The sequence below is a fragment of the Camelus bactrianus genome, chromosome 16 (assembly GCF_048773025.1).
Source record: "Camelus bactrianus isolate YW-2024 breed Bactrian camel chromosome 16, ASM4877302v1, whole genome shotgun sequence".
Taxonomy (NCBI): Eukaryota; Metazoa; Chordata; class Mammalia; order Artiodactyla; family Camelidae; genus Camelus; species Camelus bactrianus.
Genome location: NC_133554.1, coordinates 58,274,211 through 58,287,713, shown reverse-complemented (window position 1 = coordinate 58,287,713; position 13,503 = coordinate 58,274,211). Strand labels below are relative to the sequence as shown.

Genomic DNA, 13,503 nt, shown 5'->3' with positions numbered 1-13,503 from the left:
TAAGAATCCGTAATCCCCACCCTCCCACCACCTAACCCCTGCACCCCTGCCCGGGGCCTTGCTCATCAATTTTTACAACAAAGGAAGCATTACTTTGGGGGTTGGGGGGAAGCTTTGCAGCTTCTGGGTGGAGATGACAAGCCTCTGTTTCCTCCCCAAATCCTGCTCCGATGACAGAACGTAACTGGGGGGGAGGTAATTAGGTTTGTTGGTGTATTTATTTAATTTAACGGAGGGACTGGGCTTGAACCCAGGGCCTCGGGCACACTAAGCACACGCTCTGCCCCTGAGCTCTACCCTTCCCTCAAGATTGGTTTTTAAAAAACAATAAAGCAGCAGGGCTGGGAAGAGGAGAAAAGGGGTCACAGTCACAAAAGTTTGGAAGCTGGAAGCAGATGTGCCGGGGAAACGGCGCCTTAGGCCTGAGAACGCGGGCTCCAGCCCTCAGCGGGGAAAGCTGCGAGTCGGCCAGGTGCCCGCCGCAGAATTCCCTCACGGCACAGGCGCCGGCTGCGCGGGGGGCTGGAGCCCGGCAGGTGCTGGCACAGAGAGGAGCACCGGGCTGAAGGTGCGAGCGGTCGTCGGATGGGCTGTTTCAGCCCCACCCACTCTGCTCAGCAGGGCGATCGTGCCTCCGCCACCCTGGCAAGCAGCGGGTGGCTTCTAGTCTACAGAGGACAACGCAGAGGTTTTCCGGATTGGAAGTCTCAGGTGCACAGCTGGAAAGAGGCATTTCCAGACACAGACCCTTTCTCGGGAAGCTCACAGATGGCATGTGCAAGTAACGTTAAGGAGTAAGAACGGAGGACAGAGGACACAGGGAGCAGAGGAGGGAGGCGGGAGCATGAGGCAGACGTACAGATCCCGGATGCTGAGGACCTCCAGCCCCCGTGTCTCTCGTGACTCCCAGAAGCCTGGCAGCCAGACCTATAACTTCCCGGAGAAAGACTGGACCGGACAGAGGCTGGAGAGCTGGCCCGTCCAGGAGAGAAGCGCTGCAGGCACAGGCCGTGTCAAAGGCTGGCCACCCGCCCTCAGCTACCTCCGTCAGGGCGTCAGGCCCACCTCTTAATACAAACAGATAAACAAGAATTTCCAGGCTGATGGGGAGTCTTTAACATGAAAAATAGACACTAAAACACACCGACAGAGAAAAGTGCCTCAGGGGAACTAGGAAACTGGGAGAAAAAGGGAACCTCTAAATCAGAAGTATCAGTGGTCTCAGGAAGACGACGCTGCAACCAGGAACAGAAACAGGAGGGCAGAGAAAAAGGACCATTCAGACGGAAAGAAGGAGCTCCTGTAGGTTAAACCCAAGTAAGAACAGAAATTAAAAACTGAACGGAAAGGTTGGAAGGTCAAATTAAGGAAACTGCTCAGAAAGCAGAACAAAACACAAAGAGAGGGTGGGAGGGGATAAATTTGGGAGTTTGAGATGTGCAAATGTTAGCCACTATATATAAAAATAGATTTTTAAAATATCTCCTGAATAGCACAGGGAACTATATTCAATATCTTGTAACAAACTTTAATGAAAAAGAACTTAAAAATGAATATATACATGTATGCATGACTGGGACACTGCTGCACACCAGAAATTGACACATCGTAACTGACTGCACTTCAATTAAAACACACACACACACACACAAAGAGATGGAAAATAGGAGAGAAAATGTGTGGACAGTAAACAACCGTTCCAGGAGGTCCCACGTCCAGCAGGGAATTCTAGCAAGAGAGAAGCAGTCATCACTTGCCGGAAACAAGAAGTTCCCCCAGACTCGAGGACTTGGGCGTCCAGGTTAGAAAGACCCACCTAGTTACGCCCAACACAGCAATGAGAAACAGACCCAGTCCAGGGCCAATCATCGCGAGACTTCAGAATAAGGGGGACAAGATCTTAAGAGCTTCCAGAGAGGGAAAGTGTGTCATCCACACAGGGTTAGTAACTGGAGTTACACCTGACGTCTCAGAAGAGACCCTGCAGGGACAGCGGAGCCAGGAACCCAGACCCTCGAGGAAGGGGTTTCTGGTCTGTAATCTACACCGAACAACAGTGGTGCCCCTTTCTCAGGAGGGAACAGAGGGTGTGTTTCACTAAAGTGCAGGAGCGAGGATGGGAAGCCAGGGCACCCAGGAAACAGATCAACCAAGGAGGGGGGCACAGGGCACCCCCAGACAATACCCCTCCAGCTCAGGGAGGTTCCTTCTGACAGAGCAGACTGATGGCCTCGCAAGGAAATTCGGTGGGTAAAGAGTATGGGACTGAATGGAAAATAAGAACATTGAAAACAAAGCATAGGATGAGACAAGAATTTCAATTCTAGAGAAACGACAGTCTGCACAGGAAATGGAAGAGAACCAGGCCTGCGTCGTGGCGGGGCTGTGGGCGGTGCCTCGGCACAGCCATGACCACTGAAACCCTGAGGGCTGATCTAATTAAAAGTACGACGTAACCGATGTAACCGGGAGGAAAGGCAGATTGGGAAGGTATGCATGTCAGGCAGAGACTGGAAAGATAAGGTCTAACTCCCCACTTCCCACAACGGGCAATGCTTAAACCTGGAAAATCAAGGTGTTTAAGCGTGCTATTTAAAGGCATGGGGATAATTACCCCCCCCCCCCAAAAAAAGAGAGATGACATGTATTAACTTTGTTAAAATAAAAAAGCCTCCCCTCCGCAGCTGCGGAAAAGCCGCTGCTGCAATGCACCGCTATCACAGCCGGGGGCCCTCAGTTCTGTTTATCTTAAAGCTTGGGAAGATCACCTCTTATCAGATCTTTCACCCGCGCACACAGCTTCAGGAGGCAGTTGACATGGCTTTCCTCTCTCTTTAGAGCCAGCAGCTCCTTTTCCCTCAGACCTAGCACCTCCTTCATAGTGTTTTTCTTCTGGTCCGAAAGACATTTACTGTCTGAAAAAAATAAAAAGAAGAAGAAAAAGAAAAGGAACCCAACAGAACTAACAAGCAGCTGTTCCGTGGCGTCTCCCACCTCCCGCAGGTAGGACCACGAGCCGGGCTGCGCGGACGGGGAGGAGCGGGGCCCGCCACTCCAGGACATCCATGTGTTGGCAGCATGGGGTGGAAACAGAGCGAGTGCTCTGATGCTGTCTGCAGCTCACCACTCGCCCGTTACTTCCTGAGGGTCAGAAACCATCCCATCAACCTCCAGGCAAGAAGAGTCACTCGTCATGAAGACGATAAAAATCACCCATCTACACACACACACACACACACACAGACGCTTCTGTCTCCTAAGCCCCCGGCAGCCTGGAGTCCACATCTCGACCTGATACTTACTTAATTGCCAGATGTCGAGAAACCGATTTATGTGTTTTATGATCAGCTCCAGTTGTCCGACTAAAATCGTTCCATTGATGAGGTCGCTGGTAACTTTTGTGAACACAGAGTCAGCGGTGGACATCAACTTCTTGGCTTCCTCTGTCATATTTGCTATTATTTTCTCATTGGTTCCTGATCAGGTTAAGAACAGAGTGAAAACAGTGGGCACCCCACTGCCTTGCCACATTGCTGGATTCCCAGTAACTTCCCCACTGTTCTGTCCCAACTTCCACATAGTAAAGCAAAGTCATTCCATGTTTCCACACATGCTTTTCACGTCCCTCGATTCTGCTTTGCCCAGAGATTTGTGTTTTATCCAGATTCATCTCCCAAAGGACCTCCTTCTTCATGAAGATGACTCCTCAAATGGCCAAAATCAGCCAGGAGAACATTTCTCATTTTAAAACCTGCGCCAGGTTCAGTATACTAAGTATCTTTCTTAAACTAGACATAACCACCTTTAAAATCCATCTTGAGAACCCTCAGAACAGAAGAGTAAACTGCACCAGGGGTGCACTGAATCCGAGCACAAGTTACCCACCTGGTCTCAAGGAGACAGCTTCACGGCACATGGAGACAAGGAACACCAGTGTGGTGGCTACGCTCTACACACCTTGGCTATCTTGCAAAATTTTGAATGTGAATTTAGGATCAATTAAGAAGGCAGAATTTTCGAACATACTTAGTTTAACCACCAGAAGGTTACTGTCCCAGTAATAGTCGGGTCATACAGTTGGGTCATGCCAGTAAAAGCAAACAGAGCAACTTTATTCATAATTGTAAAATCTTGGAATCATCCAAGATGTCCCTCAGCAGGTGAATGCAGAGACAAGCCGAGCTCCATCCGCATGGTGGAGTATTACTCAGCGATGAAAAGGAGTGAGCAATGGGGAGGCACCTAAGTAAAAGGAGCCAATCCGAAAAGGCTCCAGGCAGAACGATTCCAACCACATGACTTCCCAGGAAAGGCACAGCTGCAGGATGGGGGCAGACAGGCAGGAGGGGCACGGGGATTCTTGGGGCAGTGGAACCGCTCTGTGTGACACTGTAATGGTGAGTGCACGTCATGAAACGTTCGTCAAAACCCACGAAGAGTGAACCCCAAGGTGAAAACAACAGAAGGAACCAAGCGTGGGAGGCGTGAACATGGGAACTGTCTATACTTTCCACTCAATGTTTCTAACCACCTAAACCTGCCCTAAAACATACGGTATCTCAACTTAAAAGACACAAATGTAATCTCCTCAAGTGGGTCGTTTGGAGTCATCACACAGGCTCCCACATCGATGTTCTCACTTTATCCTCACAGCCATGGCACGAAAGGGACTTTGCTTGTTTTAAGGCTATCCGAGAAATTTGATGAACCTGAGACCCAGAGTATCTGACTTGGGATTTTTAGATCCAAATGTGGTGCTTTTCCACTAGATCTGAACCTGACGACTCATGTATCCACTTGAACATACGTTTCTAGGGTGATAAACATCCCCCTGCTCTGATCACAAAGGCTTGGGCCGTGGGGGCCAGATTCAGAAGAATCTGGTAGTCATCAGTCTTTGTTACAATTACCAGTGTTGAATCAGACATTCACATGGATCTCAGAACAACAAGAAAGAAAGGGCTCTAGAGCCAGACACGCTCGGGTTTGGATTTCAGTTCTTAGCACCGTCAAGCCCTTGGGTAAGTCACGTTGCGTTCCCCACCTCAGCTGCCCCATCTGAGGACTCTGAGGACGGCTTCAGGGCTGGCACGGCAGCACAGCCCCGGTGGGAGGCAGACAGGCGATAAATGGTGGTTTCTGGTGTACGTTCTCATGGACAGTGCAAGCTACGCTGAACCCCCTCGGGTCCCTCCATCCAAGCTGCTCCTTTGGTGAAACATCGGCCCATCCTGGCCGACGCTCAGGTCCAGGACCCCGCCCCCCACCCTCGGGTCAGGAGGTGCACGCCGTGAACATACCGTACAGTTTGAAGAGATGCTTGATGTCTGGCCCTGTGAGGAGGTGAGTCAAAATTTCATCCAAGTTGTCTACAAGCTCCCCTCCGTTTCTGGGCCAGGACTTAGTGATCACGGCAGACACGAGGGTGCCACATTTCCGCCAGTCGTCGTAAGCAATCTTCTCAAGGATACTGGTCTGAGACTACAAGGAAAGGAAGGGAGAGAGGGAAATGTAGGGTTTTTTTTGTTGTTGGTTCATTTTTTTAAAATATATTTTTATTGAAGTACAGTCAGTTGACAGTGTTGTGTCAGTTTCTGGTGCACAGCACATGCTTCAGTCACACAGGCGCACACAGACATCTGCTCTCACATTTTCCTTCCCTGTAAGTTACTGCAAGATACTGAATGTGGCTCCCTGTGCTGCAGTGTAAACTTGCTGTTTATTGTTGGTTCTTTTCTGAGTAACAGAAGCAAACTGCTCACCCAATAGCAGTTCAGAAATCTTTCGCAACTAGTTTTACAAAGCTTCAAAAAACAAAACAAAACAAAACAAAACCACCAAGAGCGTAAAATGCTTAATGTTTCTCACAGTATTTCTGTTTTCCTTTGTGCTGTCTCCCTCAGTGACAGCGCGGGCGCGCGCACACACACACACAGCAACACACACACACACACACACACACACACACACACACACACACACACACACACACAGCAACACACAGGTCCCCCCCTCCTTCCTTCTGCCTCACTGCCAGCTTCCACATCTTTCTTGGGACTTAAACATTATGAAAAACACCAAAAGCAAGTGAACCATCACTGCTGGTATCCTCTGTGTTCCTCACTGCAATTCTTTTAAAGCTGCCTACAAACAACACATTTTAATTCTCTTTCTGATTCTCCACCAGGAAACAAAATGTTTCCCTTTAGGTTCAAAGTTTTTATAAAGTTTCAGAAATTAGTAAAAAAAAAAAAAAATAGAGTTAGGGTTAGTTTACAGTAGATGCTTCCTGATTTTTCAAAGGATAAAAGAAAGCCTTATCCAGCAACATATGAAAAGGATCATGTGGCAAGGCCAAGCGGGGTTCACCCCAGGGAGGGCGGCTGCTTCAACATAAAAGCCCAGTTAACGTCACACATCATGCCAGTAGGAAAAGTCACCTGATCACCTCCATGGATGCAGAACAAGTGCTTGACAAAATGTAACACTGTTTCATGGTAAAACACTCAACAAACCAGGAATGGAAGGAACTCCCTCAACCCCACAGAGGGCATCTACGGAAAACTCACAGCCGACACCACCGTCTGGGCGAAGGACTGAAAGCTCTCCCCCTAGGGCCAGGAATGGGCAAGGGTGTCCGCTGCCCCCACGTCCATTCAGCACCGCGCTGGAGGGTCTAGCCAGGACGGTTGGGCAAGAACACGCCATAAAGGGCACTTGGAGGGAGGGTACAGCTCACCAGTAGAGCACGTGCTTAACACACACAAGGTCCTGGGTTCAGTCCCCAGTGCCTCCACTGAAAATAAATAAATAATAAACCTAATTACCTCCGCCCCAAAAATAAATAAAATAAATAATAATTTAGAACAAAAATAAAAAAGGCATTCAGACCGGAAAGGAAGGAGTGAAAGGTAACCCAGCTCTATTCCTGTAAGACACGCCCTCACACACAGAAAACCCTACAGAGCGCACGCACGCAGCGCGAGCTTGTTCCTGGGAGGCAGGGCCAGGCGCAGTCCTGCCTCCTGCACGGAGACAACCCGAAATGAACGGACAGGATCCTTTTAGCTTCATACACTTTCCTACCATAAATGTCTTGCCGACCTTTGGGGTCTTTTACCGCATGCTAAGCTCGTGCTCTAAGCAAGTGCTATTAGCAAGCAATAAAACAAAGCAGCCATTACGGGGCAGTTGGGAGCAGCCTGCGCGGGGGAGGCCGCCTGTGAGCCGCCGTGACTTAGGGACTGTAACAGCCACGCGGCAGCAGGAAGCTGAGTGGCGTCTCAAGGAGTGGGTAGAGGGCACCGGATTTCAGGATGGGGAAGGGGATGCCCAGAGCTGATGCTCTGCGTTGGCACAGGGTCTCAGGACCAGCGGGCGCTTAATAGCCTTTGGCCGATGCTGTCAGAAGGCGGTGGGAACCCAAACGTGGTTCCCAAGTGGGAGAGGGCATTCACCTGGCAGACTAAGCTCACGGCTTCGATGACGCACTTCTCAAAGCATTTCGACACACTGTCTTCGCCGCCTGCGGCATCCCATTTGCTGTTGCAGAAGGCGAGGATCTGGGAGAGGGGCTTCTCCTGCAAGATGGGAAGATGAGGGGGTGAGGAGTTTGGGGGGTGCACTCTCAGCGCCGACGGAATGGAAACACCCTGCGAATTTTCACTTCCCTACTATTGTATCATCTCCCCATGGCTGTGACCTCCCCCGGGCCATGCTAAGCTTGTCCTCCCTGCCCCCAACCACCAGACCAACAAGGCTAGTGTTCCCAGTTTGCAGAAAAAGCATCCAGCACGTGCTTGCAAAATCAGGTAAATTTTGTTTTTAAAGACTTTCTCCTTGCTTCTCTTTTCCTAAAAAGGTGCATTTAATAGTTACCCCTAACAGTCTCGTATCATGTTTACACCATCTAGGGTCAAATGGCACAGATCAGAAGTGCAGGGTCACATGAACCCCACGGCCAGTGCATTCAAATGCACTCCTCCCGGTGTTGGTTTTTCCTAACGGTCTTGTTTTTTATCAACTTCTGAAAAGAATGTCCCCCTACGTTTGGTACCTGCTTGAGCCTCCCTTCCAAGTCCCCCAGCAAGGATTCCTTCCAGCCGTGCTCCTTGGGGAAGGGGATTTCCACCAGCCGCCTCCAGACCTGCAAAACCCACACGTAAGTGACGGCCGCGCAGACATGTGGACGCCACAGTGGAATTCTATGAAGAAGGAAAGACAGAGAGCTGAGGCCTTCGAGGACACCTGGGTTCTAACCTGTCTCTGTCCATGCTCAGCTGCGTCATAGTGAATCTGGGCCACCCGCCTTAGCCTTTTAAGACGAAAGGCCCTGACCAGACCAGGTACCCACTGTGGTCCCTTCTGCTGTGTGACTGGTTTTTACTCTGGAAGGATTTCCCTCCATCGTCTTATGCAGAAAAAGGTCAGCCTTAGCAGAAAGCTGCAGTCAGGCCCGCACACCTTCAGCGAGGCTCCCCAGTGTCAACGTTCAACGTGGCCACTTTATCTTTCTGTTCCGTGCTCCCCCGAGGCACGCTAGGAACAGGCATTTTCTCGGCTGAACCGCTGGAAGGAAGCTTCACTGTCACGCCCCCCGGCCCCGCGTCCTGGGCAGGCATCCCCACACCAGGGCCCTTCTGCTGCACGTGGGGAGCGGGCTCCCCGCTCAGGCCACTCCACGTGGCCGTGACTCTCTTTCCAGGAGGCCCCCGTCCACATTTCTTCCGTTGTTCACTAGTGTCCTGACTGGGTCCTGGATCCAGCCGAGGGGGACACGCCACACTGAGTCATCGTATCTCTTTTCTGGAAGGGTTTTCTAGTCTTTTCTTTTATTCCCTGTCTTCCTTTCTTTTAGGATGTTGGCAACTTGGGAAAGTTGAGGCTGGCTCTTCTGTAGACTATCTCTTGATCTGATCTGACTCGTAATTCTCCCAGGATGAGATTCAGATTACATGTGGAGGGACGGGAACGTTACGAGGTTGAGCCGCACTGAAAAGGTGCTTCTTGTAGGTCATGAAGGGGGAGCACCATCACCTTCCCTGGCCACCTGCTCTCCCGGGGGCGCCGCTGTCCCTCAGAGTCTCCCACAGGAGGCCATCGGGCAGAGGGCCAGGTCTCCCGGAGGCTGAGCCCGCCTCCCCGGGTCCCTCCGTTGTGAAAGTGCCATCTCTTGTATCAAAATGTCATCTGCAGATGCTCTGTCCCCGGACACTTTTCACCGACTGATCTCAGCGTTTGTGGATGAATCTCACCTGGTCGTCATCACTGCTGTGTGGCAGAGCGACGGTTTCCTTATGTGGTTTTGTTTATTTGGGTTTTTTGGTTGTGGTTCTGGTGGGGGGAGGCAGTTAGGTTTACTTATTTATTTATCCTTAGAGGAGGTGCTGGGGATTGAACCACGAGCTGTACCCTCCTCCCATGCTGTTCACTCGTTTTTAAAGATAAAGCAATACATTGGACTAGAACAGCACAAAAAGTGATCGGTGTGGTTACTGATTCCACATGACAGTCAGCCTTTGAGAAATGACCACTTTTTGAGTTTTAGTGGAATATCAAAGAAGAAAATTCATGAAAAGGTTATTTAAATGTTACTTCCCTTTTGCATCTATACATCTGGGTGAGGCTGGAATTCCTTCATCTATTTTAACCAAAGCAACATATCGCAAGAGATTGGCTGCAGAAGCAGATGTGAGAACCCAGTCATCTTCGACTGGGCTCAACATTAGAGACTTGCAAAAGCATAAAATAAAGCCATGCTTCCCACTAATTTTTTTTTTGCTTTGGAAATTGTAATTATCTTTTGTAAAAATATGGTGTTTGATGGCTTTCTGTTGCCACTGTTTCTTCTACATTTATTGGTTGGCATTCTTACATAAAGAAAGATCTTTGGGGGCTGGGGGAGGGTGTAGCTCAGTGGTAGAGCGTGTGCTTAGCATGCGCGAGGTCCTGGGTTCAAGCCCCAGTATCTCCGTTAAAAAAAAAAATAAGTAAACTTAATTACCTCCTCCCCCTACAAGAAAAAAAGACTTAAAAAAATTAATAAAAGTCAGAAGTTGAAATTTGCAACTTCCCGTCTTCCTTTTTTGTGCGCACATCCTGGCCTAGCCTGTGACGGAGCTACGTGGGCAGAAAGGTTCTATCTTGATGGAAAACGGCACAGACATAGAGGCCTGGGCCTGGTTAGGGGGCGGAGGGAAGTCTGCAAAGTCACTGTGAGCCCTAGGTACTGCCGCCCAGGTGGGTGCAAGAGGGAGGGAGCACAGAGGGGTCTGTGACGAGTCTAGAACCTACGAGAACCGCGTGTCACACACGTCCCCGATGCGCACTCTTCTCAGGAGCCATCACCTCTCTAGTTTCTCAGGGAACAAGCTTTACAGAAACAGGGTGTGTTGGTAACTCGGCGGGACCAAACCCAGTCCTCCAAGCAGGCGTCGCCATTCTGGTGACCAGGACCCTCGCAACTCTCACGCCCAGGGTAAAGATCATTTCAAGTGGGTTTCGTGGGGTCCCCAACACCCTGGAGGCTCGAGGGCTGTAACCTTCACAACCTCTCCATCACAAGAAGAAAACAGGCACCGAAGAAAAGGCGGGGGTGGGAGCAAAACGGGTCCCCTCCACGGCTGTCTGGGGTTCCACCCACCCCCACGTTCCAAACCCGGGGCATCTCCCGGGCCTTCCGTCTCCCTCCTCCTTGGCACACGACTCCATTTCACGCCTCTGCTTCTGGAAGCCCTCCCTACCTCCCACGTTTCGGGGGCTGACTTCTCGCTTCCTCACATGCAGATGCCGTTCTGCCCCGTCCCCCTTTCAAGCAGCTCGTTTTCATCCTGTTCCTCTACTTTTATGTCATAAACCTGACTCACAACCTCAGCACTGGACGGGACCTGAACGCCCCTCCCCGCCCGCCGCTGAGTCTCGACAAAGTCTGCCATCAGCGTGGGAATCACGGCCCACCCGCCAGGTGCCCGAGCCCTCGATCCCGTTAGGGGAGTGGCCAGTCACTGTCCAGACGAGACCCGCCACGGCCCCCCCGCTTGTCAGGGCTTACCTTAATCTCCTCGGCGTATGTGAAGGGGTCGGAGGAGTGCCAACTTCGGAACATTCTCCTAACAAAACAGCGCCCAAGCCAAGACCTGGTGGCCATGAGGGTCTTCTGGAAGACTGTTTTTACTGAATGCTTCTTTCCAGTTTCATCTCCCTGCCCTCCTGCTAAATCCTGTCACCACGAGAGAGAGAGGCAGAGGGTCTCACTGTGCCCGCACTGTGGACCAGGAGGACTGTGCAGCCCCTTCCCGCCCCACTTGGCAGCGCAGAAGCTGCATGCAACTGCTGGGCCTCCGGCCTGGCCCCTGTGCTGTCATCACCCTTTCATGTCCCAGAGTGCTTCAGGTTCACTCTGGGTGGGCAGCATGGCAGGGAGATCTTCTGCAGGAACACCCCCATCAAACGACCCCGGCAACGACAGCAGAGGCAAGCCAGCCTCGCCCCCGGGCAGCCCCTCCACCGAGGAGGAGCCGTGGCCCCCTCCAGATGGGGTGAGGAGGACACAGCAGGGGCGCAGAGCGGCCAGCAGCTCCGAGAAACTGAGCTAGCGCAAAGCCCGCCCCTGGTGACACAGCCGGCCGGCGGGCCAGGAGGCAAAGCCACATGCCCCCATGGGCGTCTCCTTTCCTTTGTAGGAAAGAACTCATCTGACTCCACGTGAGGTCTGTTCCTTTGGCTCTAACCCTGTGCTGTTTCCTGGGCTCAGTCATGCCAGTTCCGCACCTTTTTGTCAAAGAATGTTGCCTAGAGCCTGAAATATACAGGAGGCCCCAACCTCAAGGCTCTGACCTTTAAGGGTCTAACACTTTCCCATTCAGACAGAGATAAAAAGCTGCAGAATAGAAAATAACGTTTGTCTTGTTGGCAGTTCACAGGGACGCCACGACCTGACCTGTGCGGACAGCTGCCAGAACAAAGGATTCTGACACCAGGAAGATTACAGCAAACATCCACACCCCTCCCCTTTTTGGTGTAAAAGGAGCCTGAATTCTGACTTGAGGAAGGTGGTTCTTCAGGACATGAGTCTGCCATCTCCTCGGTCTGCCGGCTCTCCAAATAAAGTCGCTATCCCTGGCCCCAACGCCTCGTCTCCCGATTCCCTGGCCTGTCGTGTGGCGAGCAGAGTGAGTCTGGGCTTGTTAACACCCGGACGTTCTCCCTCCATTCCTTCTCCCTGAAAAGCCCCTTCCCCGGGGTCCAGGGCTCCAGGGTGCCTCCCGCCCTCCCTCCCTCTCCAGAAGCACCCTCATCGGGGAGTGGGTGCTGCCCAGGATCGCCCCGACTCAGATGGAGCCTCCTCCCAGTTTGGCATGTGTGTGTTTTCTTTTGCTTCAACTGAGCCCCACAAACTGCGTTAAGTGTCACGACCCCCACAAAACCAGATCTAACGGGTCACTGCCTCCCGCCAGAGGTGCCCGGCCCAGGGCTGGAGATGCAGTGACCAGGCAGGTGCCAGAAGTGCTGGCTGCCAGGTGGGAGCCCAGAGTCCACGGCGGACAGACAGGCCAGCACGACTGGTAACCATGGCAAGTGCCAAGATGTGAAAGCACAGGGCGTTTTCGAGGCACACGGGAGTGTGGTACCTAGCCTGGGGGCGGGGGCTCTGCCCTGGAAGGTTCGGGGAGCTCTGGGCAGCGGGGAGATGGGTGCGCTGGGGTCCAGGGGTGCTGGGAGACCCCAGCCGACACTCAAGATAGTGATTTGTGTAGGAACATAGACCCTAAACGGCTGCCCAACTTCCTAAACACAGTTTAGGTGGAAGTTGGCACCTCCCTACGATGGTTTAAATAATATCCATTCAGGAAAAAGCAATCATCTCACTAATAGTGTTTATTTAAAAATGTATCCTTGATATTTTAAAGAAGAAAAAACTAAAAGGAATAAAGTTAAAACGAACACCTGATTACTTTGTATCACGAAGTCACAGTTCGGACTTGTGAAATGGTGAGCGGGTGAATGGTCTAAACACGAAACCTTCGATCACCTTCACATGGAAACTCGAACTCAGGTGGGTGACGACCACACAGCATGGAAAAGAATGCGGTGTTGACGCACACGATGTCACAGATGGATCTCAGGGGCATAATGTCAGGAGAGGAAAGCTGGGCATGAAGGAGAGTTCAAAGACGGGGAAAACTGGCCAGCGGTGGTGCAGCCCAGGGGAGTGTCACCTCTGGGAGGTGTGGAGGGTGGGGGGAGTCTTTGCCACCTGTGGGGTCCTAGGTTAACCCAGTCAGCTGACACGCTGTGCTCTGAGTCCTACACTGCCTCCTCCCTCCCTCCTTCCCCCCAGCGTAAGCCCTGGAGGGGCAGGCACGCAGACTCTGGTTCACTGAAACAGCCTGGACGCAGGGAACAAAACCTGACATCAAGCAGGCACCGAGCAATATCCGAGGACGGAATCTGCCACTCTGTCATTCCTGCAGTCCTAGAAGTAGTCTGTCTCCTTTCTGAGCT

At 51.6% G+C, this 13,503-nt stretch overlaps 1 protein-coding gene across 9 annotated transcripts in view; it reads right to left on the bottom strand.

The window, feature by feature from the left end:
• RNF213 (ring finger protein 213) overlaps positions 1 to 13,503 on the bottom strand; it is a 103,962-nt gene that overhangs the window by 52,279 nt on the left and 38,180 nt on the right. For all 9 annotated transcript variants that reach the window (XR_012499680.1, XM_074343897.1, XM_074343890.1 and 6 more), the window contains 6 exons: positions 11,051 to 11,218; positions 8,057 to 8,146; positions 7,458 to 7,580; positions 5,301 to 5,481; positions 3,303 to 3,476; positions 2,769 to 2,915 (listed from right to left, as the gene is read on the bottom strand). Coding sequence is in view for 8 of the 9 variants with exons in the window: in XM_074343897.1 (XP_074199998.1) it covers positions 2,769 to 2,915; positions 3,303 to 3,476; positions 5,301 to 5,481; positions 7,458 to 7,580; positions 8,057 to 8,146; positions 11,051 to 11,218 (883 nt within the window). In the remaining variant the exon portion in view is untranslated. The remainder of the gene's footprint in view (positions 1 to 2,768; positions 2,916 to 3,302; positions 3,477 to 5,300; positions 5,482 to 7,457; positions 7,581 to 8,056; positions 8,147 to 11,050; positions 11,219 to 13,503) is intronic.